The 24,622-nt window shown below is 62.0% G+C and overlaps 1 protein-coding gene across 1 annotated transcript; it reads right to left on the bottom strand.

Moving 5' to 3' along the window:
- Positions 1-13,394: 13,394 nt before the first annotated feature.
- NHLH1 (nescient helix-loop-helix 1) lies at positions 13,395-13,793 on the bottom strand (the record flags this gene model as incomplete). The annotated part of the gene is made up of 1 exon (XM_084303029.1): positions 13,395-13,793. One exon carries the CDS (start codon positions 13,791-13,793, stop codon positions 13,395-13,397), a length of 399 nt encoding a protein of 132 aa, XP_084159155.1.
- Between the last annotated feature and the right edge of the window lie 10,829 nt (positions 13,794-24,622).

Below are 24,622 nucleotides of genomic sequence, written 5' to 3'. Positions count from 1 at the left end.
AGCAGAGGGAATGGCGTGGCACCCTTGACCTCTGCGCCCGGGTTGTGCCCCCAGCCCCGCTCTCTGGCGTCACGCAGCCGGCTGCCACCTCCCTGCTGCCCCTCACCGTGACCCTACAGAAGGGACACAGCCCCCTCCAGCATCCCCTCGGGGTCCTGGCCCCATCCAGACTCAGTCTTTCAAACCTCAGCCAAAATCACAAGGGGATTTCGGTGCATCCCCGCGACCTGAGGGACTGCAGCCCTCCAACGGCCCCGCGGGTTCAGCAATGCCCAAAAACCCCTCACAGGACCACCCCTCAACGAACCAGGACAAAAACCACGCAGGCATTTCTAACGGGAGCAGGCAATTAGCCACGGGAACGGCCCAGGCCCTTCGATCACAAGCAGAGGCTACAGTCTCATGGCAGAGCTCCTCTTCCTCCTGCCCCAAGCAGCGGCTTCCCCAGGGGCGCAGCGCCAAGCCCGGCACCCCCAGCACCTCCACGGCCCCCGGGCAGCCTGAGCACCCTGGGGACTCTTCCAGCTTTCCCTGGCGCCTCGCGATGTCCCTGGAGAAGGCGGAGGCAGCTGCCGTGGTGCCCGGCTCCAAGTACAAAGCAGCGCGGCGTTTCTCACGGCAGCTGGAGGAGCGAGGGGCTTGGCCGCTCCGGCAGGGAAGAAAGGGATTTTTTTTTTTTTTATTGTTGGTGGTGTTCAAAAAGAAGAGTTTGCCTGGCAGAGCGAGGAGCCGGTTCGGCAGCACGGGGGCTCAGGTGGAGCTGGAAATGGTTGCCTCGTCTGCGGGAGGAGAAGCGGCTTCGCCTTACCCGGCCTCTGCGAGCCAGCAGAGCAACCGCCGAGGGCTGGGAGCAAAAGCCAGACACAGGCAAATGAGGAGGAAAACTCACATTTTTAATAGCGAGGTGATTAACCATTAGAACAAACTCCCCAGGGGAGGAGAGGATTTGCCATCTCTTGACATCTTCAAGTCCAGACTGGATGGCTTCTCGGGATGCTGCTGAAGCACATCTCGGGCTTCAAAGCAGAGAGAGCTCGGCTGGGGCTCCGGGGCGCACATCCTGCGGGCGGTCAGAAAGAAGCTGCCGCCATCTCCCCTGCCTTTTGAGTCCACAAATCTCCAACCTCAACTATTGCTTGCCTCCAAACGCCCCCCAGAAAGACCCAAGTGCTCCTCCACGCGAAACCTTTCTCGCTTTAAACAGCTCCAGGGAGAAGCCCGAGAGGCAAACCCACTCCTCTTCCCAGTCAAAACCATGCTCCGGGGCACCGACCTTCGCCTCATCCACTCCGTCCCCGAGACCACAAGCTTCCAAGAGCCAAGAGAGGACATTTGCTGGCAGCAGGCAGCTCTTCCCGAGGGACACAGCCTGGCAGCTCCACTCCCCTCATCCCTGCCAAAGAGGATTTGAACCAGCCCGGGGCTGCTTTGCCCTGGGGCAGGTTGGAGGGCACCCACCGAGACCCAGAACCCAAACCCCATGGGGTCACCGGGAGCAGCCTGGCCAGCTACTGAACTGCTCCACCTGGTTGCTAAATGCCCGTACGGCCGTGCCTTTACACCACGGGTTGTGCCTTTCCACCACTGCACCACGGTGGTGCTCTTTCCACCACTGGTGCAAAGCATCTGCGAATCCAGATCGATCACCGAGATAGCGGCGCGAGACGATGATGCTCTCATGTGGTTCCAAAACGGGTGTGGATGCAACCCTCTGCACGCCGACCAGAGCTGGCTTCCCACCGGCAAAGCCGAGCAGGAATAGCGGCAGGGAATACCAGCACGCTGAGGAGAGCATCTTCCTCCCAGAAGAAGGGAAACTGAGTCAGGCGGTGGGCAGCCTTGTGGTGGGCACCGTGGGGAGGACGCCGGGGTCCTGGATCCTGGCACACGGCTCCAACGCTGTTCGTGCTCTCAAGGGGCCCCGAGGGCTGGCAGCACACCTCTGCCTGCCACAGAGATGGGGAAACTGAGGCACACCGCAAGCTGGTGTCTGTAAACACTTAAGGACAGGCAGAAAACCTCACGTGAGCCTCAGCTCTGCTGCACACCGTGACTTTTGGGCTGTTGGAGCTGCCACCAGGGAGCTGGGTGCAGGGAGCAGCACAGCGAGCATCCCTCCGTGGAAAAGCCAGCAGGGCACAGCGTGTCCAGCCCCGTCACACCTCCAAAACCAGCCCCAGCTCTGCCACAGCCTGGGACCGGAGGCAGCTCCTGGTCCTGGTGCTGGGGTCTGCCGAGCCCAGCGCCATGCACGGCTGCTCGCTTGGCTGCACAACCACGCCTTGCTGGCTCTGCACAATGGGCACCATCCCCAGCCAGCCACCGCCTCTGTCCCCTATCGGGCCAGCTGCCACCATCCCGGTGGAGCCCCAAGGCCATCGGGGAAGCCAGAGGTGATGGGGACAGGGAGGGGATGTGGTTGAGTCCCGGAGAAGGCTCCTGGCAGCATGGCGCTGGGTGTCCGCGGGTGATGTGCAAGGTGCAGGAAGCTTTGTGGGCGCTGCCTGAAGTCCTCTGCGTGGAGAGGGCAGACGGGCTCCAGCCTTCCCCAGGCAGGAGCTGGGGGACCGCTCGGCGAAGCATTCCCCCTGCTACAGCACAGCCACGTCTAGCCAAGCCTGCCGAGGGGCTGGGGGGAATTCGCCCGGCTCCCTTCATCTGCACGCTCCCTCCAGAAGCGCAAACACAAACCCTTTTCTCCCCAAGCCCTCTGGGCCACATCCAGCCTGGCACCTCCGCGCTGAGCTGCGTCCACGCCGCGTCTCTCCTGCTGCCTCTGGGGAGCCTCGTGCTGGGGAAGAAGCCAGGGGCTGCTCGGCTCCGTCAGATGCTGAAGTCCCCCGAGATGGGCTTTTGCAGGAGCAGCCCCAACCCTCCTCACGTGCTTTGGAGATGTTTCAGGGAAGCTGGTCCAGTCCCGGCCCCACGAGGCTCTGGAGATGCCACCACCACGCTCCCAAGGAGGAATCTGCAAACTTCCACGCTGGAAGAGGTCCCCGGTCCGTCGGCACAAGCAGGCGCTTCAGAGGGACACGCAAAAGGCCCATGGGAAGCCCGAGCAGCTTAATCCCATTCCCCCATGGGGTCCCATTCTGATCTCAAATTGCTCAGCGTCAGCTTGGATGCAGAACGTTTAATATCCCTTCCCAACTGTCAGCTTTAATTACGCTCACGCGGGATTGTTACAATATCCACAGGAACGTCCAGTCCCTCCGAGCGCTCGGGGGATTCCCACTGCGCAGCTCCGGGACAAAGCCCAGCCTCTCCCGGGCACCGGGTCTGCTTTATGGGGCGAAGGCGGCGGTGGCCGTGCCGGGATGCACAGGTAAAAAAATGGCTGCGGCAGGTCTGGAACCGGAGGGAGAAAATGTACCAAACCCAGGGGATTTGCATGAGAAGGGCTGGCTGCAAAGAGAAAGCCATTTGCATTGCAAAACGCCGCAGCACCAAGGGAGCCTAACTGCGGCGCCCTGCGCACCCCACGGCCCCTCACCGGCTCCTGCTCTGCCCTCCTGGGCTCAGATCCCCACGCGGGGGGCTCAGCCCTGCACCCACGGCCTCGCAGCATCTCCCTCGGCGGTGCTTCCCGCAGGGACGCAGGCATAGGGTGACAACTCCGTGGCCACCCCAAGGTCCTGGTGTGCAGGAGAACCCGAACACCGCGGTCCTGGGATGCTTCGCTGGTGGGCACGGGGTCCGAGCGGGGCTGCAGGGTGCACGGATGGGGTGAGGGCTCTCCCACAGCATGCGTGGTTCGGGAGGGCACTTTTACCTTAGTGGCCTCTCCGGCAGCCTCACGGGAAGCCCTGCGATGTCCTAAAGGACCAGCCCCGACCCAAAGTGACGCTGGCGGGGTAAACAACCCCACTTGTGGAGGTTTCCCAGCTCTGCTTAATCCGCTCGAGTGCCTGGCGCTAAATCCTGCAAGGCTGTGGCGGGCAGACGGTGTGATCCGCGTCTCGGAGCCCCGAGAAACAGAGCAGAGACGGGGTCTGTCCGGGGCCAGGGACGTTGGCAGCTGGCCCTGTGGGGACTTTGGCACCGTGCCGTCACCCCGTGCCCGCTGGCGGGCCACGACACCACAGCTCTGACCCCGGGGACAGCCAGGCAAGGACGGCGGTGCCCTCGCCGCACGCTTCTCCCAGGCCCCCTGCCCAGCATCCTGGCCGGACAATAAAGCCATAAAGCATCTGCCAGGCACGCCGGCCCTGGGGAAGCAGACCTGAAATCTCAAATCAGCTCAGCCCAAAGACCTGGGGCTGCTTCAGCCGTGCCTGAAGCCGGCGAGATGGGCTCCCTGCCTTCCCCCGTGTCCCCTCCAGCCCCATTGTCTGCGATCTGATCCAAGCAAGAAACATTTGATCAGTCAAATGGCTGAAGCCAGCCTGGAAGAGCCCACAAACACCAGGCAAGCCGTGCCAGAAGCCCCCCTTCTCCGGGTCACCCTTTCCAGCAGGGAATGCCCCGGGATGGAGCAGCTTTCCCCTGGCATGGCCAGCACTGGGTCCCTGCTCAGCATCCAAACACCAGTGCACGCTGCCAGCCATGGAGGAGTGTTCCTGGAGCACACCACATCCCAGGAAAGTTCCTGGGAGCCCTGCTGGGCTGATAACGGGAACCTGCGGCTGCCCCCGAGACCCCAAGTCCCTGTAGGAACGATGAGTGCTGTTAAAGGAGCAGTGGGGATGGCAGCCAGCTGCGCCCATCTGTGGGGCTGTGCCGCCCCGTTAGCTCCTCACACCTTCTGCCCCATGGGATGGGGTTCCTAGGGGCAAGCAGGAGGCTCCATCCCCCCACATCACGGCGTGGGGCTCAGCACGGGCAGCTCTGGTTGCTGAATGTCCCCCCCTGCCACCAAGAGACCCCACTTTCCCCCCTCTCCTGGCTGCACCGAGGTGGCCAAATTCCCCAGGAACCCATGGCAGGACCGGGACCAGCAGCACAAAGCACCCCAAGCTGCGGGAAGGGAACCCCTCCGGGCTCTGCAAGGAGCCGAATTCACCCCAAATCCTGGGTCTGATGTTCTGGGAAGCGCTCGGAGGTCAGGCAGAGCCCTGGAAGGGCCGATGGCTGGATCTGTGCCTCTGCCTCACTGCGGAGGAGAGCAGAAAGGCCAAACCCACCCGTGGCGATGGGCACCCCTGGGTTTACCAACCAAGCTCGGAGCTACCTCTGCCTCCGACGGAGTCATCTGCTAATTAAATCATCCGCTCGGGTCCCGCGCTCGCCCCCAGCACAAAGGCAGCCCCAAATCCCCAGGAGAAGCCCGGAGATCACATCTGACTCAGGCTGCCTCGGAGCCCAGCTCAGCCCCAGCACGATCCCGAATTGCTGTGATTAAGCAAGAGCCGTCCCCAGAGGCTCCGTGCAGATAATATTTAATTCTTCTCTCCTTTTTTTTTTTTTTCTCCGCCTCACTTATTACACCGCGGCCCGCGGGCTTTGGTGGTGGTGGTGGTGGGGGGGAAACAGGCTCTACTCCCTCTCCCAAGGGAAACGAAGCCTCTCGCCCCAGCTGGGGCAGCAGGGCCGGTGTCTGCGCTCGCCGATCGCAGGGAACTCCCAGGCGGCTCAGGGCGCTGCGCCAGGACCAGGACCAAGATAAACCGGCTCAGGATCCGGCCGGGGCTCCGCCGGGAGCAGGTGAGCGTGGCTGGGAGGGGGGGGAGCAGCTCAGCACCTTGCTGCCCCCCCCCCCCCCCCCCCCCCCCCCCAGCCACGCACCCAGCACCGCAGGGTGGGGAGGGGACGGAGCGAGCTGCGGACCCCTCGCCCACCACCCGGGCACCCTCCTGCACCCCACGCAGGGGTCCCAAGGGAGGGGGGGGTGCGGGGGTGCCGGCTGCGTTCGCTGCCCACCGAGGGGCTCCGAGCCCCCGCGATGCAGCCCCTCGGTGCTGGGGAGCTGGGGGGGGGTGCATTGGGGGCACGCAGCTGGGTGGGGGGCTCCGGGGCGAAGCCAGCGAGCGGTGGCGGGGCTGGGAGCTGGGGGGCTGCCGCTGCCCACCCCCGCCCGTGGGCTCCCAGCAGCCGCCCACCCCTGGCCCCCCGCTCGCCCCCCACTCGCCCCCCGCTCGCCCCCCACTCGCCCAGCGGCGCCTTCCCAAGCCCGGCCGCGGCCCCAGGAAAGTCCCCGGCTTCCCAGGCCCTCGGGCAGGCCCGGCCCTAAGGCTGCTCCCCCCTCCCCGTTTACCCTCCCCCCCCTCCAGCCCGGGACCCCCCCCCAAATCCCCCCCCACTCACCATTTGTGCACCTTTGTGCGCGCCCCCCCCCGCCCGCGCCCAGCGCCACGAAAATCCCGGGGCTGCTGCGGCGGCGGCGGCCGAGGAGGAGGAGGAGGAGGCGGAGGAAGAGGAGGAGGAGGAGGAGGAGGAGGAGGCGGAGGAAGCCCCGGCTCCCAACGGAGCGGCCCCCAAGGCCCCGCCGCTCCCCGAGCCTCCCCCGACCCCCCCCCGGCCTCTGTTCCCGGCCCCCCCCCCCCCTTCCCATTGTCTCCCATCCGCGCTCCCGGCGCCCCTCCGGGGCTTGGGGACCCCATTGTCCGCCCCATTGTGTCCCCCCCCCCCCCGGCACCGCTTGCTATGGGGATGGGGACAGCGAGGGGGGGATCCTGGTGTTGCCCCCACTCCCCCCCGCATCCCCCAGCTGGGGGCTCTGTGCCCCTCCGGAGCCCCTCCTGGATTTGGGGTGCGGGTGGCCAGGGGGATCCTGGAGCCCAGCAGGAGCTTGGGGCGGGGGGTGTGCGTGTCCCCAAGTGTCCCCCCCTTTTAGGGTGGGATGAACCCAGGGGAGGTTCAGGTTGGGAATTTGGGGAAATTCCTTCTCAGGACATTGGGATGGGTTGCCCAGGGAGGTGGTGGCATCGCCATCCCTTGGGGTGGGGGGTTAAGGAGAGGTTGGACGCGGTGCTCGGGGACATGGGTCAGTGGGTGATGTTATTTATTGGGGTATTATTTAGTGGGTAGGGGGACGGCTGGGCCAGATGAGCTTGGAGCTCTTTGTCGACCCTAATAAATTTAGGATTCCCCCAAGGAGAGGTGACCCCGCATGGGCACCGTCCCACTGGGGCCGTGCTCCTGCTCCCACCCTTAGTGCCAGGCCTGGGCGCTTTGGGGTGAGGACGTGTGTGTGAACGAACATCTCCCCCCAACCTTGAATGTGTCCCCCCCCCCCATGAAAGCTGGGTCTGCCACCCACCTCCAGCACCGACCCCAAGATGCCTGGGTCTGGCCGTGCCCATCGCAGCTGGGGCATCCCAGCCGTGGGTTGTGGTGTCGGGGTGCCAGCCCTAAACTGGGGGGGAGCACCTGGGAGCCCCCCAACCCCGATCCCGGCAGCCCCAGGGATGAGGGGTGCACACGGATGGATGGGGGGGGACACCAAGAGGGACAAAGGGGGAAAGGGAGGGGTAGGGCAGGGTGGCACACACCTGATTTGGGAGAAGGAACCTGGGGGACCCACAGGGATGGAGCCAGGCCCCCTGGGAGCCCCCCCAGTGCTGGGGGGGGGGGGGCACAGCAGGGACAAAGCCGAGCCCTACAGGAGCCCCAGTGCCAGGAGCAGGGATCCCCACTGGGGTAACTGGGGACAAGCATTCAGGAGCAGCCCCCCCAAATTCTCAAGGCCTGTGCTCCCACCGCCTCTTTGCACCCCAGGGTGCTGTGGGGGGGGGGGGTCAACCCCTCCCCATGGACAACAGGGAACCCCCACGCGGTGCCCCCTGCGCTCCCCATCCCGTGGCCGGACTCTGCTCCCCAAAACCCCCCCCAAAACCCCCCAGGCCTGGGAGGGGGGGGGGGGGGGGGGGCACCCCCATAGCGGGTACCGGGGCGGGGCTGGGGGGGGGCGCAGTGGGCGGAACAGCACCGGGCGCTTTTCTCATCAATGAGCGGGGCTGGGAAAAAAACGGCCCCGCCCCCCCCCCCGGGCTGACCAATGGCGTGCCGAGCTCCCCTCCCGCCGCCTCCCCATTGGTGGGATTTAAATGGCTTGTTTGCGGGCGGGGGAGGCCCGGGGATTTGGGAGGCTGCGGAGCCTCCACCCGGGGCGGCCTCGGTGCCCCGTAGCCCCCCAGGATCCCCCCCAAATCCCCCCCAAATCCCCCCCAAATCCCCCCCAAATCCCCCCCAACCTCACAGGGTCCCCCCCAGCATCCTCCCCAGGATCCCCCCGACCCCCCCAGGGACCCCCCAAGCCCCCCCAGGTAGAGGCACAGCCCCACAGCCTCCCCCCTGCAGCCTCCCCGCTGCTTTCGGAGGCTCGAGGCCTCCCCTCGCCAGCCGTGGGGCGAAGGCGACCCACGAGGCTGTGGGGTTGAGCTGGGGGCACCTCGGGGACCCCCCCCCCGGGGTCCTCCCGGCTCCTTTCCTCCTTTCTGGCTCTGGTGGAGGCCGAGCAGGGCCTGATCCTGCGGGAGCCCAGCCTCAACTGTGGCCCCTGGGGCTGCTCCGGGTCGCTCTCGGCCTCCACCTGCGAAGAGGCGATGCGGTGCCGGAGGCAGATCCCAGCCCGTGCTGCTCCCCTGGCTCCAGGCCCAGAGCTGGGGGGGGGGTCACTGCCCCCCCATCCTCTTTTAATGCGGTGAAACAGGCCCCGTGAGCCCCTGAGGCTGGCCTCAAGGTGCAGCCCTCGGGGGTCCAGGAACCCCGGCTGGGTTTGGGCCCTCGCGGCCCCGCAGGGCTTTGGGGATCGCTGCTGGGTGGGGGCCCCTCTGCTCTCCCCCCTTCCCCCTGCAGCCAGCTGCCCCGGGCTGTCCTCTCGCTCCAGCTCCGGCTCCGGGAGTGATTAATGGGCCCTGGGAGCTCATTCCTGGCCAGCTGGGGCTGCCGGAGCCTCCCCGCCATCTGGGAAGGGCCGCATTGTTCCACCTTGTGATTTACAGGGACGGTCCCCTCCCTCCCTCCGCACCCTGCTCAGGGCAGCAGGCGAAAAGCCCCAGCCTGCGAAGCTGCCCAGCACCGGGGCTCAGCATAATGGGGGTGCTGGGCACCGTGCGCCCATCTCCCAGGGACAAAAGCGTCCCCGGCGCCAGTTCCGCGTTGCCTTGACCCCAAAATCCTCTTTTGAAGGACCCTCGCTGCCCCTTCCAGCCCCGGCAGGTCCGACCCCGAGGCGTTCCCTGGGCGTCACGGCTGGGTTTGTTGCTCCACCACCGGGACGGGGCGAAGGCTCCAGCCAGATAGCTCAGGAGATTAGGAGTCCTAGAAAGCAGCAGCCCTGCCCCAGGCGGGATCAGCAGCGTCTGCACCCTCCCTGCAGATGTTTGTCTGCAAGCCCTCGGGCGGCAGAGACCCGGCCACCCTCCTGCCCCTGCCCCATGCACTGTGACCCTGCTGGGAGGGGGGACAGGAGGTCCCAAACAGCACCAGCCGTGTGCCCTTGTGCCCAGCTCTTGCCTTGCTGCTGCTTCTCTCAGCTGGGACATCGTCGAGGCAGCCCGCTGTCGTGTCTGGAAGCAGGGGTCTGCTCCCTGGCTCTTAGGGCATCAGCCCTTTAGGGTCTGGGCTCACCGTTCCCAGCAGCTGGGGTACCCCCGTGCCCTAAAGAAGCATCGACAGCAGCATTTTGAACACTGAGGGTGCTTTGGGGAGGTCTCGCCTGAGTGCATTGGGGCTGTTTCCCCTTGTCCCTTGCACCCACTCTGCTTGGGGACAAGGCTGCTGCAGGGCCCTGGGGTCCCCAGCCTGACGTCAGTGTAGAGGACCCCGTTCTGGGGACCCAGCAGATGGCACTGCCGCCTCATCCAGGCGAGCTGGGGACACAGCTGCTGCCCGTGGTGACGTCCCTGGGGACACAGCCTCCTGGCCACCCGCTCCAGGGCACGCCTGGCCCTGCTGCTGCTGCTGAGACAAGCAGGGTCCTTCCCCCTCCCCAAAGCGCAGGGTGTCCCGTCCTGCACCCTCCTCCTCCTGGGGGAGGAAGAGCAGCAGGAAAGGAGGCGACCTCCTCATCCTCATGCTCGGTGCTGGGCAGAAGCAGCTGAGCAGCTTCGTGCACGCCCGCTCATCAGCGTGTTTGTGACTCTTTTCCATGTTTTTTTTTTTTTCAAGTGCTGTGTGAAGTCTTCCTTGGGCACGCACCCGTGTGCGCACCGGGACCAGCGTCACCGGAGTGGATGGAGATGTGCACGGGGACAGGGGGCTGCGGGAGCGGGGAAGCATCTAGGGAAGTGCTCGGGGAGGCAGAGGGGAAGCAGAGCTGCCCGTTACCTTGCGAGCACAAAGAGCAGGCGAGGGACCCAATCTGTTGGAGATGACAGCGAGGCCAGGACCAGCGTCTGAATTAGCATGAAGTGTTGCCATTGTGCGAGGCACAATGAGGACCATATGTCAGGGCCGGGGCTGGCAGCCGGGGACAGCAGAGGTTTGGGAGCCGCGGTGGGGCTCGAGCTTCCCTAACCCGATTCCCACCTCCGGGCTGGATGGGGTGGGATGGAGACATCCCCGGTGAGACCTGGAGGAGCTGGGGGCTCCAGTTCTCCATCAGCTGCTCCTGCACCTCCCCACCTCCTCCTGCTGCCAGTGCGGGGGCTCTGCAGCCTCCCCGCGTCCTTCCCCCGCTCCCTCCCCATCTTTATTATTTCCCCTTTGACGCATCTCCGCTGAGCCGAGCTGCAGCCGAGGCCAATTGATTATATGAAGAAATTTGGAGCAAGTCGGTGAACAGCTGCAACCTGCCCCCGGGGATGCGCGGGATCGGCGCAGACAAAGGAGAGGAGCCGCAAACTTGCTTCCCCACACGGCGTGGGGTGGGCCGAGGAAGCAGGGAGAGCACCGGGGGCTCGCAGGGACAAGGGGGACCAGGGACAGGGTGGGGAAGGGGACCGAGGGGGCTCTGCTGGGCAAAGGGGCATGGGCAAGTGATGGGTGACTTTGGAGCCGGGGCTGTGCTGATTTCCCAGGGTGAAGGTGGATTTATTGGGTGCCTTCGGAGATGCTGATGCCTGGACCGGGTGTCCTCAGCCCTCTGCTGTCACCAGAGGATCGGCACCGCTCAGGGGCTGCTTGTCCTGGCTAAAACAGTGGCTGCGGTGCCCAGGATGGGCTCGGGTAACTCTAAGGACTAGAAGGAAGCATCCCAGCCTGGCTGAAGCAGCGATCTGGACGAGGACATTCAGCATAAGCCCTGTGGCTTTGTTCCTTCCCCATCTCCAGGAGAAACATCACCTGGGTGCCCATTCCTTGTCCAGATTCATTGCTTCACCCCGCCCTGCAAGCACCCGTGTGATTGCTGCCTGCAGAGCTGGGGAAAAGGCCAAGGACCCGTTATGAGCCCCAACCCAGCCAGGAGGATGCTTCCTGGTCCTGTGGTCTCACTGCCACCGCCTCCAGCCACAGGCATGGGGAATCCCGCAGCTGCCGGGAGGAGATGGTCAAAAGCAAGGTTAAAAGGAAAGAAAAAGGGAAGCCGGGCACTCCGAGTTCAAGATCTCTCTTTTGCTGTTGGTTTAATTCATTTCCCCCCTCCCCGACTTCCTCGTGAACTCATAAATAATAAATCCTTGCACAGTCTGAACAGCCAAGACAAACACACGCTGGGGCACACCGTGTACAAGGGTGGGTCGCTTTGTTTTCTGCCGTGGTCATTGTTTGCTTGCTTGCTTGCTTTCTAGGGTTCCTTTCCAAAAAGTGCACAACACAGCAAATAAATAATAACATTTATCAATAAATTAATTCAATAAATATCCTCGTGGCACAGGGATGTGGTCTGTGAGTGGAGGGGAAGGGTGGGCTGCCCTGCTCTGCTCTGCTCGGCCGCTGAGCGCCGTGGTGATGGGGCCCTGCTCCAGCCCTCGGGGATGCCACAGCCCCTGGCACATCCTGGTGGCACAGAGGTCCCCGGTGACAGGGAGGTACCTGGTGGCACGGAGGTAGTGGCAGGTCCCCTGCCTCTGCAGGGAGCGGGGAGATGAGGTCCGGAGCGAGGTGATGGTGGGGGCTGATGGTGGTGACAGGAGAGGGATGGAGCTGGGAGGCTGGCGAGCTCCTGAGCTGGGGCTCGGATGGCCGTGACCATCTCAAGAGGGCAAAAAGCAGAGTGTGGGACCCCAGGAGGGCAGGGGCTGTGGGGAGCGGACAGCAGGACAGACAGACAGTGGGGAGGGAGGAAGAGGAATCCCTGCTTTGCTGCCCCCATGGTGTTTGCAGGACACCAACCCTCGCCAAGAACATTTCCCCTCCAGCCCTCCAACTCCATCTCCCTGGTCCCATGCTGAGGGCCTGGCCCCTGCCTGTCCTGCAGCCAGCAGAGCGCTGCCTCTTGGTGTGCTGGGGGGGTTCAGCTCGGTCCTGGTCCCTGCAGGGCTCTGCTTGTGCTCTTGCTGCTGCCAGTGCAAAATTAACTCTTAAAAAAAAAATAGGGGAGGCAGAGGAAATGCTGGGGGGGACAGTGAAGATCGCTCTGGGTGGTCGTGGATGTTGGTGCAAAGAGGGCGAGTAAAGGGCCAGGGGGGCTCCACGCTCATTTTGCACCAGAGCCCTGGGCAGCAAAGCTGGGGATGCACGGGTTTGGGGTTTGATGCTCCCAAAGCAGGAGGTTTTGGGGCAGATGTGCAGTGGAGGAGCTTGGCCAGGCCCCGGGTGGAGGCAGCTCCACTGCGATGGGATCAGGGACAGCGTGGCTCTGGGCACCTCGTGATGGAGCAGCGTGCCCTGTGCTTCCTGACAGGCCAGGACAAACCCTGAGGAGCTGCTTTGTGCCCGTGGATGCTGCTGGGCAGAGCGGGTTGGGGTGGCAGCAAGGTCCCCATGCGGACCCTCAGGTGCCCAGCACGACACTGGGAGCAGAACTGCAGCAGAGCCTCAAACAGCTGTGCTGGTGGCTGCCCTGTGGCCAAAGGTGCAGACGGACAGATGGACAAACCCCCAGAGCTGCTTGGGGCTGCACGGGTCTGTTTTGTGGCTGGTATAAAAGAGGTGACGCAGAGAAACTTGGGCTTGGAGGCTCCTGCTGTGGGTCGGGCAGTGGATGTGGTGGACAGAAGGATGGATGCAGGCTCAGGATCCCATCAGTGCTCTCAGCGGGACGTACAGCAGGAGGACGGACAGAAGCTGGGAGCGCACACGGCCAGCACGGCCTTGAGGCAGCAGATCCAGCAGGACAGACGGACGGCCGATGGACCGAACACCCAGCCTGGCTCAGGACAGACAGACGGACGTGGGCTTGGTGGTGGGGGAATACAGACCATAGTTCAGGGAGGGGGCAGAGCGGGCGGACGGGGACTCGGTCCATTTGGACAGACGGGTGGATGCAGGCACAGCATTTCGGATGCCCAACGTGGCGCAGGTCGCAGACGGACAGATGGACTTGAGCACTTGGCTCAGATGCCCAGCACACGTCCAGGTAGGAGATGTGGCAGACAGACGGATGGACGGATGGACGCAGGCTGAGCGGCTCAGACGTCCAGCACGTGGTTCAGGTAGGAGATGTAGCAGATGGCCAGGCGGAGGATCTCGATCTTGGAGAGCTTCTTGTCTGGCGGCAGGGTGGGCAGCAGCTTCCGGAGCTCGGCGAAGGCCATGTTGAAGGCCTCGACGCGGATGCGCTCCCGCGTGGCGTGGGCTGTCCGGTATTTGGCCGTGGCACGCCGCCGGCGCCGGCGCTCCTCGCGGCTCAGGTGCTGCAGGTCTTTCTTCACGGCCTCACCCTGCTCGGCCATGCGGGACGGGGCGCACAACCCGACGCCGCCGGCCTCCTCCACGCTGCCCGCGCGGCCGCAGTCGCTGAAGACGGACTCGGACTCGGAGTGCGTCGGGGGCAGGTCGATCTCCGTCTGGTCCGAGTTGAGCATCATCTTCGCAGAGGAGGGGCGGGCGGGCAGACGGACGGACGCTTCGGGCAGGAGGCACTGCAGGACAGACTGACGCGGGCACCACGTCGGAGCAAAGCTGCTCCACCTGAATGAGGGCCCCGGCTCACAGCGAACCCCTGCTTATTCTCCTCCTCCTCCTCCTCATCACACACCGTCCCTGCAAGGGAATTTCAAAATTTTTCCCTTTTCCTCGCTGGGTGGGCGACGACTTCAACAATAAACCACGTGGATAAAAGGGCAGGATGCATAGAAACGCGACAAATAAATAAATATCCTCGGTGCTGGCACCGTGCAGGTGCACAGAGACCGGGGGCTCCGCTGTGCAGCCGTGGCAGGACCCAGGCTTGGAGCTGTCAGGTGTCAGAGCCGAGCTCCTCCGGCGCGCTCTGGAAAAAAAAGAAGCAGAGGGGCTCTCAGAGCCACTGGGCAGGATGGAAAGGGGATACTGGATGCGTGATGGTTTGCTCCAGCTGCCCTATGGTGGTGGCCAGGGAAAAACCTGTCCCCGTTGGGCTGGGATGGGGCTCCGGTGGCGGAGAAGGAGCCCGCGGAGCGGCGCGGGGAGAAGGTGGAAGCCGCCTCTCCTGGCTCTCCGGAGAGATGACAGGTGGTGGATGAGTGAAGGGGAAAAACAGACTGCGGGGGCGAGGGGAAGGGGGGCTTATTGTATACTAAATGAGCCCGTATGTCATGGATCCTGGCACCCCAGACATATGGAACCCAACACAGCTGCTTTGCTTGATGTGTCCAAATAGAAGCTGGCTGCCCGCTCCCTCCGGGACGCCGTGCCGCCGGCCGGGAAGGCTGCCTCCTGTCCTCGCCCCTCTCCCCTGCCTGCTGCCTCCGCTGCTCGGTGCTGAAGCCTGGGGACCCTGAGCCCTAGCACGGGGAGAGATAAGGGATTGCTGCACGGACATTGTCCCCGGGCAGGGGACAGGCTGGGGAACAAACTTCGGAAGGGGAAACGCTGCTGCGCAAAGAGACGGCAGCAGGGCTGGGAAGGCAGCCAGGCAGAGATGTACAACATATTACATCGCTCAGGCCTGACAAGCTTGTAATGAGCCATATGACTGAGAAATGGAACCTAAACGAATATGGACAGGCGATGACTGGGGAGAAATAGCCCACATCCCATTTTAAAAGGCGGCTGATGGACAGAGCCTTGATGTGCATTTACAGAAACGCTGCCCAGGAAGCACAAGGAACCCCCTAAGCAAGCACGGGAGGGACTGCACAGTCCCCCTGTCCCCACACTAACATACAATATACGTGGCTGTTCCTGTGTGCTTCCACACACACATCCCAGCACATACCCGCGAGTGGTCCCAGTCAAAAACTCCTCTGTGAGAATCCCACATCCATTTACGCACAGTAATTTACACCCAGGCTCATATATTTGCCCTGCCAGGCATCTACACACACTGGAATATTCAGATTTCACTAAAAAAAAAAACCGCTGGACTTTTTTTTCCTTTTTTTTTTCTTTTTTCCTGGAATACAAGACAGTGTGGCAGCACAAGTAAAGCACCAAAACCCTGAACAAAAAGTTATCCCCGTGAAGCCCTTAGCCTGGAGAAGACGGAAGGAGCTGCTTTAAGTAAGGGCTGATAGAAAGGTGGCTCTCGGGAGATATCCTCAAGGCTTTCAGCATGACATAAACTACGCTGTCCTTAGGGTGAGCCTGAGTTTGGCTTCGTGTTTGACTTGCTCTGCCTGCGGACAGCGAAACCGGACCCACACAGACACACCTGAAGTTCCCACATCAGCCACAGCTGCTGTAGCTGCGTACGACGGCCGTGCCTCCTGCACCCCGTTCAACCTCCTCTGTTCCCATCTTGCTTTCGTTTCCCCAGCCCCTTGTTTCTCTTGTCCCCTTCCCGCAGAGCCGGGACCTCCTTCCTCATCCTCTATCCCTCCCTGCTGGATGCTTGGGAGCAGCGTGTCAGGGTGCAAGCAGCTCAAAGCAAGCTGTACCCGAGCTGAGCATCCCTTCTGCCACTGCTCTGCGTGGCCACCTTGTCACCACGGCCATGCTCCTGCGTGGTCATACCATTCCTGCTCATTATATGGCTCCCTGGAGCATTGCTCCCAGCTGCTGTGGCTCCAGCCGTGAGCCTGAGCTCCGGTAAGGCTGCAGCAGGGCTGGGAGAAGGGGGGACATTGGCTCTGGGGCCGGACACGTGCCACAGCAGCCCTGCACCCAGTGCCGGACCTGGGATGCTGTGAGGAGTCAGCGTGCGGACACCCAGGGTGCTGCTCAGACGTGCGGCTCCTCTTTAAACACTCCCCGTTGCTCCTGGGGCCACGCTCGTGACCTCTTCTGCCCCCGTTATCCCAGTGCTGCTGCCCTGAATTCAAGGGGCCCGCTCTCCTCTTGAGCTGCCGCATCCAGCCCGGGGCTGCCCCGTGGCGAGAAGCTGCTGCGCTGCGCCCCGGCCCCATCAACACGGGGCAGGGGAGGAGAGGAATGATAGCCTCCAGCCCAAGCCTCCCCTCAGCCTCCTGTGACACTGTCACTGCCATCCCTGGGGGAGGACAGGCTGCAAAACCTCTCCTCCCTGGGCAGACGGATGGGGAGCAGGCTCGGGACCAGCCCGAGCCCCGCACGGCAGCGTGCTGGTGCAGAGGGCTGTGGGATGTGTTGCTGTCACCGTCTCAGCATCCTTGCGAGTGAATTTTAGGGGTTATCAGGAGTCCTGCCCAGGGCCTCTCTCTGCTCTTGGTCGCAGGAAGATGTCAGCAGGACAAGTTTCAGGACTGGACCCCAGTACTCCTTACCCTGCTCCTTCTTTGCAGGGTTAGTCCAGCCTCAAGAAGCTTTCCTCTGAAACGTGCGCTCTGAGGGGCTCTTTCCTTTGGATGAACCATAAACTGCCACCTTCCTAAAGCCATCTGCTGCAAGAACCTCCTGTAAACCCCTGCCTGTCCCAGCCCTGCCTCCAGCAAAGCCCCAGGGATGGCCTTGAGGGGAAGCAAAGCTCCCCAGCCCCTTGCTCTCCACCCTTTCCCTTTCCTTTGCACTCCAGACCAGCGGTGCGACAATTTCTGAAGACTCCCTGGCCATGCAAAGAGGATGCAGGCTGTGCCTAGGAGCCCACTTTCAGGCCATTTGAGCAGGGGCTCCTTCCCTTGTTTCTGAACAGAATCCCCCAGGTCACCGCCAAGCCCGAAGCGAAGGACACGAGTGCGTGCTCGTGCCTTAAAGGTGGCCCCAAAGCGCAGGCACCCTTTCCGAGAGCACCTGGAGCACGTAACACTGCTGTCCCCGCACCTCCCCGCCTATCCCACTCGCATTTCAGCATCATCAAAGCTCCCAGCAGCGGCCGGGCACGTTGCTATCCCACCCCGAGGAGAGGCCCCTTACCCCCAAGCCGCCGACCATTCCCGGGCTCCAGCTTTTCCCTTCCAGAAGCTCAAATAATCCAGGGAGCCAGGAGCCGCTTGGCTCATCCGTCCATCGAGGAGGTGGAAAGTTGGTGTCCTGCTCGGCGGGACAGAGCCGGGGCTCAGGGGGAGCCCCGGTGGCCTCGGGGCCCTGGCATCTCACCCCTTGGGCAGGAATGCCGGAGGGCCACCGCGCGTTGAGATGGACACCCCGAGGAGGCATGTGCCCTGCACGCTATATATACACCCCAGCCTCGCACGCCGGGTCCGACCCCGGCAGCCTCATTGGCCGCTCCGGTGCTCCCCCCCTCATAAATATTAAAGCCAAGAGAGGGGGATGCCATTGGCTGTGCGGGAGGTTGGAGCCCCCGGGAGAGGAGGGAGGTGGAGGTTGGATGTGGTCCTGGAGGGTGGATGGAGGTGGTGGGCTGGGAGGGAGGGAGGGAGGAGGGTGGGGGTGCTCCGGGAGAAGGCGACATCTGTTCTCCATGCATATTTCATAAAGGAGAAATGGAGAGATGGGGAGCGAGCGTGGAAAGAGAGCGATGGGCAGGCGAGGCTCTGCGCCGGGCTGGGACGAGGAGAGGCGGCTGCAGAAGCAGCGGGACCGACGGCGCAGCTTTCCATGGTGTGGGTGCGTGTGCGAGGCAGGCTGCGTGTCCGTGCACTGCTGGTACACACGTGTGTCCGCGTGCAAGCAGCTGGGAGCGTGCATCACCCAGCTGTGGGTCTGCACGTGGGGCAGGTGAGCACCCGTGGGTGCCTGGGCCGCTGGGAGCCTCTCCCAGACAGGCTCCAGCAGCAGCAGCAGCAGCAGCAACCGTCCCGTAGGTGCTGCCTGTGAGCTGCTGTGAAACTCACCTGGAGTAAAGTTTGGCGAGGAGAGAGAAAGTGAAAGGAAGAGGTACCCAGAACACACGAGTACTGCTGCGAAACACTGCTAACCACAAAGCAGTGATCTCTTTTGTGGGTTAGACCATCTCTGCCTCTCACCCGTCCTAGATTTCAGATTATTGCATTCAACTCTTGAAAAAATCTGCTCTAGTTTGTTACCAGTAACCTCCCGTCTCAGAAACCTGTGCATCCCCTGTCCCACACATACATACGTGCTTGTGTGCATCCTCCCAGACCTCCCTGCAGTTTGCTTGCTGGAGCATCCCGCCGTCACCCCCTCCATCCCTCCCCCAGGTGCTGGATTCTTGCCCTGCTCCCAGTCCCCGGGGGCTGCCTCCCCTCTCCGCACGGCGGGCGAAGACCAGGTGATGGGCATCGGCACCTGGGCGGGCTCCAGCCCGTGGCACGGATCAGCAGATGGTCTCGGAGTTTTGCAGGGCGTGCGGCGGACGAGGCAGAGGGATCAGGTGGCAGCGAGGAGCCTGCCTCACCATTGCTATGGCACCGATTATAAAACAATATTCGCCTAATGAGCTCGTGGCAGTAGCCACATCCGCCCCGAGACGAACGCGTGCGCGAGGCGCAGCACGCCTGGAGAAGGCGCTGGATGCAACGCACATCCCGCACCCAGCGCACGCTTCTCACACGCGACACGCGCAAATCACCCCTCTTGCACGTGCAAACGAGCAGCACACGCACGTCCACAGGGGCACGGGCACCACTCACCAGCCCCACATCCCCCTGCGTCCCCCTCCTCTCTCCGCACGCGCAGCAGCGCTCCGCCTGGGCCCCCGTCTCCCCCGAGAGCCCGACGGGCTGTTCGCATTTATTTCTTGCTCCCTCCTCTGCTCCGTCTCGCCTGCCCACCCCCAGGGCCAGCTCCTCTCCCCCTGCCAGGACGCCAGCAGGGCCCCACCTCTCGCTGCAGCTGATGCTGGGCTGCTCCGGGCATCCTGCCGGGCTGGGCTCGGGGAGGAGGGGAGGGAAGGAGCGAAGCTGGCTGCTGGAGCCTCCCCACAGGGATGCCAGGCCCAGGCTGTGCCGGCCTCGTGGCCACCGCAGCGTCCAGGCGAGCGGGCAGGTTCCTGCTCCTTTCAGCAGGCTCCCACTCAAGTTTTTCTCTCCAGGCTCGGGCAGATGCATCCTGCCCTTGCAAAGGACACGGGCTGCCTGGCTCAGCCCCGAGGTGGGGGACATCAACCAGGACAGCCCTCTGCATGGCCCCAGTGACACAAGCACAGCAGATGATCCCCGCCCCAGCCTGCCATCACCTTAACTCTGCCCTCAGCTGACTCCCAGCCTTCCTCCTTCCGCAGATAAGAGCTGAGATCGCAAAGGCCCCTTCGCTGTCGGCAGGGAGGACTTCACCTGGGGATGTCCCTCAGCTCGGCTGCTCCTCGTCTGTGAGATGTGCCTGCAGGCAGGACGCAGCTCTTGTGCTCGCAGGGGCTCGTGGGGGGCAAGATGAGCACCAGCAGGGCTGCTCCTCCCCGCCGCGCCAAGATGAAGCCATGGCCACGGGTCTCATGGGAGGGTGACGGCACAGCGAGAACCTCAAGACATTTCTCCTGCAATCCAAGCCAAAGTTCCCCCCTCCGCTGCGACCTTCCCTTGCTCAGAGCCCACGTGAGCAGCTGTGGTCCCCGGGAGTTTGGCTGCTGCCTCCTTCCCTGCCTCCTCAGCAAGAACTCGGGAGCTTCAGGTATCCTAAGGCTGGCCAAAAACCGATGAGATTTGGGGGAGGGAGAACAAGAGACCCTGTGGCTTTGTTCTTCCCTTCTCAATTTCCCAACTTCCTGACCGGCAGAAACTGGTATCCCTCACCAAAACCAACCGGGTTTCTTAATCGCAGGAGCCCACAAGCCGGAGCCTGCAGACAGCCCTCCTTCCCTCCGAATTCCTGGGCCTCCCTTTCAACACGGCATTCAAGCAGCAAACGAAGCTGGTGAATGGCAGCGGGAGCGCAGCCAACTTTCAAAAACCTCTCGCCAGCTTCGCCTTGACCTGCGAGGGTGAGGTCGAGGTGGGTCCTGGAGAGCTCCCACCCCAGTGGATGGAGCCCTCCGGGCTTTGCCCACCTCGAGCCAGGGGTTTTGGGGATGAGCTGTGGGAGGAGGCACGGCCGGGGACCCCCGCGGGGGATGCCGCTCCCGGCCTCCTGGCTGCGTGCAGGGAGGGCACGGCGAGGTATGAAAAGAGGCTCCAAGAGGCAGCATTTGGCAGGAGATGAGGCGACATATTGTACAAAGCCACCGGGGACCATGCTGGCCTCTGCTTGTCAGGGAAAACAGGCAGCTTTAACCCTTGGGCTGCTGGAGCAGACCCAGCCAGAGTTTTGTGGACTTTTTTACAGAGAGGGGCTGCACGAGGGGTGGGAGAGCGAGAGGGAGATCCCTGCCACGACTCACGGATGCTGGAAAGAGCATTGCTGCTGGGACATGTCCACTTCTGCCCCTGAGGACTGGCATCTTCATGCACATGGTGGGACCACGTCCTGCCCGTCCAGCAGGGACCCTCTGCAGAACAAAACTCAGACAGCTCTGCTGAGCTCCCCCGTGCTCCTGCCATGACCCAGCTGCTCACTCACAGCAAAGCCTTCTCCGGTGTTTTTGGGCCATCCCCTACAGAAGAGGCCCTCCAGCACCTGGAGTGACAGTTTGGTGCCATTATACTTCTTCCAGGTGCGTACACGCATGGGTCGTAGAGGCTGCAGCGCTCTGTTACATCCAACTGCTGCAGGGCTCGGGCTGCTCCATGCAGTCAGTGCACGGCCTCGCCGACCACACCGTGACACCGCTGGGTGATGCTCCAGGCAGCTCGCAGGCACTCGGTGGGAAGCAGCACCCCAGGAACACCTGAGCAGCACAGGAGCCATCGCTCGGGGTGATGCCGCCCTCCCAACACCGGGCTCAAAACCTTTTTTGGCTGAGCGTGGCAGAGCACACCACTGCAGGTGCACACAGGTTGGCTGTGCGAGCTGTGTGTGCACAAGTGAGTGTGTAAACTTGGGCTGCAGGGCACGTGTGAGCATGGGTGGCAGGGAACAGCCCAGCACCTCTCAGCACACGTGTTTGTGTGCACCCCCGTGTTTCCTTGTGCATGCGCCCAGCTAATAACAGCAGGGCCCTGCTCTGCACAGCACACCCCACGCCCTGGGCACGCTTGCCTGGCTCGTGACAGAAGCTCTCGGCTCCGATAGCCCCTCTCCTCTCCTCGCCTTTGTCTCCCTGGCTTTTATTGAGTGCAGGTTTTGTGAGCGGTCGGTGACAGACGGCCCCGGTGCTCGATAACTAGACAATCTGTCACCACCACCACTGACAGCTTTCACAAGGAGCCCCTTTCCTTTCATCCTTCCCAGTTCCCTTTGCCTCTGCTTGTCCCCCTTCCACACGTGCTCTCTGGCTTTGTTCCCCCCTAAAAGCCAAATAGCGACAGAAGCTCCTGATCATAATATTGCTCTAATCGAGTCTGTCATAATCGGATCCAATCTAATTACGTTCAGATCCCTCTCTTCTCCTGACTCTCTCTATTGCCTGTCCATCTGTCCCTCTCTTCCCTTCCAGTCTTTGTGTCCATCCATCTGTTATCTGCAGGCCTTTCTCCCTTCCCATCATCTCCCTGGGCCCCTGCCCCATTCGCAGCGTGGCCGCCCCGGCCCTTTCCTCCAGCGGCTCCCTCTCCAATCCATCTCTCTTAAAGGCCTCTCCATCAATCCATTTAGCAGCAGCTCCCTGCCTCCTCTAGCCCATCTGCTTCTCCCTTTCTGCTGGCTCCGAGATGCAGAGATGCTGCTCTGTTTGTATGTCGATCTTGATTAGCCCCAGAAACCTCGCTGCTAGAACTGTGCTGGCGCTGGGGAAAGATCACCTGGGTAGCACAGCGCTGTAGGTCCTAAGCAGCATCCTCCGTCCCTGCCTCATCCTCTGCTTCCTCCGAGTAATCGCACCACGTACGGGCTGGACAGGCAGGTGAAAGAGGCTGGACAAAGCACGGAGATAAAAGGACAGGGCCCCAGGAGCACAGGGCAGGCTGTGAAGGAGCAAGCTTGAGTCACTAAACAGAAGGTGGTGGCAAAATCTCCTCCTAGCACCATCATCTCCTCCTAGCACCATCTCTCCAAACTACCTCCCGTTTCCTCCAGCCCCAGCATTTTTCTCCAGGTATGCACACAACTGGCTGGTTGATGGACAGGCAGACGGACAGAGGCCCAGGCTTGCAGTAGGAAAATCTGACTGGGCCTTCTTGCTGCACACAGAGAGAGGACGAGGCTGAGCAGAGCTGGGGTGGACTGCTTCAACGGTACTGAGCATGGGGATCAGGTGCCCAGGTCTTGCACGGTTGGGAGCTGGGATGCGAGGTCACTCCAGGTGCTTTTGTGCCTTTCCCAGGAGCAGCAGTTGCTGGTCTCTGTCAGAGACAAGGACAACAGCAGATATGGACCCTGGGCATGATCCAGCCTGGCAATAACGGCACTGCTATTTGTAGCATTCAGACCCCGATTTTAAACACATGTTAGACTCAGATGCCTGCTGGGCACCAGCCAACGACCTCTGCTTGCTGTGATGGTTGTCCTGAGCTAAGCTGCCTTCGCTCCTTCAGCTGGACTCACTGCTGCTCGTGGGTACAACACAGAAAGCAGTTGTCAACCACTGTGGCAGCAGAAGCCCTGGAGAGTCACTGCAGGCTGCTGGATAGAACACGAGGCAGTGACACAGGACCCCTGGGTTCTCTTACAGCTTTCATTGACTCAGGAAAAAAGACCGTGCAGTCTCTTTGCATCAGTTTCCCCGAGCTTTAGAGCCAGATCATGCTGCCCACCTGCCTCCACCACCACATCTGAGTGTCCTGGGCAAGGACAGGCAGCCCCCACCATCACCATACCGCACCCCGTGATCCTTGCACGAAGGGGTGAGGGATGTGCAGACAGAGGGTTCTCGTTTGCATTTCCCACCTGCTTATTTTTGTCCAAGCAAACACTTTCCCAGGTTGCCTTCTTGTATGAAATGATTCCTTAGCAGTCCCAGACGTGTCCTTTAGACAGCAGCAGCATCACATAAAGGCTCCGCTACATCCACAGCCCCTTTAGTGGTCCACGGACCAGTCTGTGTAGGCAAAGGATGGGCTCAGGCCCACTCCAGAGAGATCTGGAGCAATTTCAAAGGCAGGCAGAGAGGTAGAACTTGTTCACAAAGCAAGTGGGTGGCAGATTTTCTCTACCTATTTATCTGGGAGTTAAGGCTAACCACTCTCCCTTCACTGGTCCCCACCTAAGCCACTACCACTTGTGAAAACAGAGTCTGGCTGCCCAAATATACCTCAAAGCTGTGCATAGAACAATGCCTCGGTAACTCTAAATGCTGAGCAAGGTGTCAAAGCTGGCAATAGCTGAACTGGGAGCTGAACCCAACCCCACTGCAATGCTGGCCATCATGGGCAAGCAAAGAGGGGAATGACATCCCCAGCAGGGCCATCTGCGGGGAGCTTGATGCCGGCCAGCAGCAGCCGCTGGTGCCCAAAGCGCAGATGCTGGGCTCCAGCGCTGGGAAGAGGCGAGGCAGCAGAAGCTGGGCAGCCAGGAGAGGAAGGATGCAATGTGGAGAGCAGAAGTTTCAGCTTAAGTAAGAGAAATGGTGACTTCCTGGAGAAGTGATGGAGAGAACGATACCATGGGCTCTCTGCGAAGTCCCAGGTTCAGTCCCCAGCTTGAATAAGGCAGTGGTAGCGGTTCCTACAGCTCGCTCATCTCCCACCAGAGCAAACTTTCCTGCCCTTTGTCAGAAAGCCTCTTTCTTTGGTCCCCAAAATCATACCCTTCATCCTCATATCAGCTTCATCTCTATTTTAGTTGCTGATAAAACGTAGAAAAATTATATGGGAAGACACCAATTTTTTTTCTTCCTGTCTCCACTACTTCCTTCTCCCAGAAGCCAAACAGCCCTGGCTTTGTTCTGGGTATTAATTAACTTTCCTGCCTCTTAATATTCCAGAGCCATAAAGTTCCCAGGAGCTGGGAGGCCGGGCGCTAAGAAAACACACATTTCCTCTCCTTTCTCCTTGTCTCATTGACTGTCACCCCCATATGTCTCCCCCCTCCGGGCACAAGGGCAGCTGCAAACCCTCCTCTCTGGGCTCAGCCCCAGCCCTCTGCCTCCTGGGAGGCAGCTGAGTTCAGAGGTCAAGAGAGTCAGTGGCATCTTCTTTTTGTGCAGAAATCCCTGGTAGAGTTGCATGGGGAGGGAGGAGAGGAAATTGATGCTTGCAAATTGTGTGTGTGCGTGGTGGGGGAGTGTCTCAGCAAGATGCCTGGGGGCTCTGCGGCAGAGACAGCATGTGCCAGCTGCCCTCCTCAGCAAGAGGAGCGAGGGGCTGCCCAAAAAAACCCCGGTCTGGGCTTTGATGTAGCTGGAGATGGTGTGGGGAGAGCTTCTTCAGATTGCTGCCTGGATTATTGACCAATCTCAGTACCAGAGGCAGCGTTGGAGTTGGATGGGGAGTCTGTGTGGGGATATCAGTACGGACAGGACTTCTGAGCT

Source organism: Netta rufina (assembly GCF_964035555.1).
Source record: "Netta rufina genome assembly, chromosome: 29".
Taxonomy (NCBI): domain Eukaryota; kingdom Metazoa; phylum Chordata; class Aves; order Anseriformes; family Anatidae; genus Netta; species Netta rufina.
Note: the sequence above shows the minus strand (reverse complement) of the source record. Positions and strands in the feature narration are given on the sequence as shown.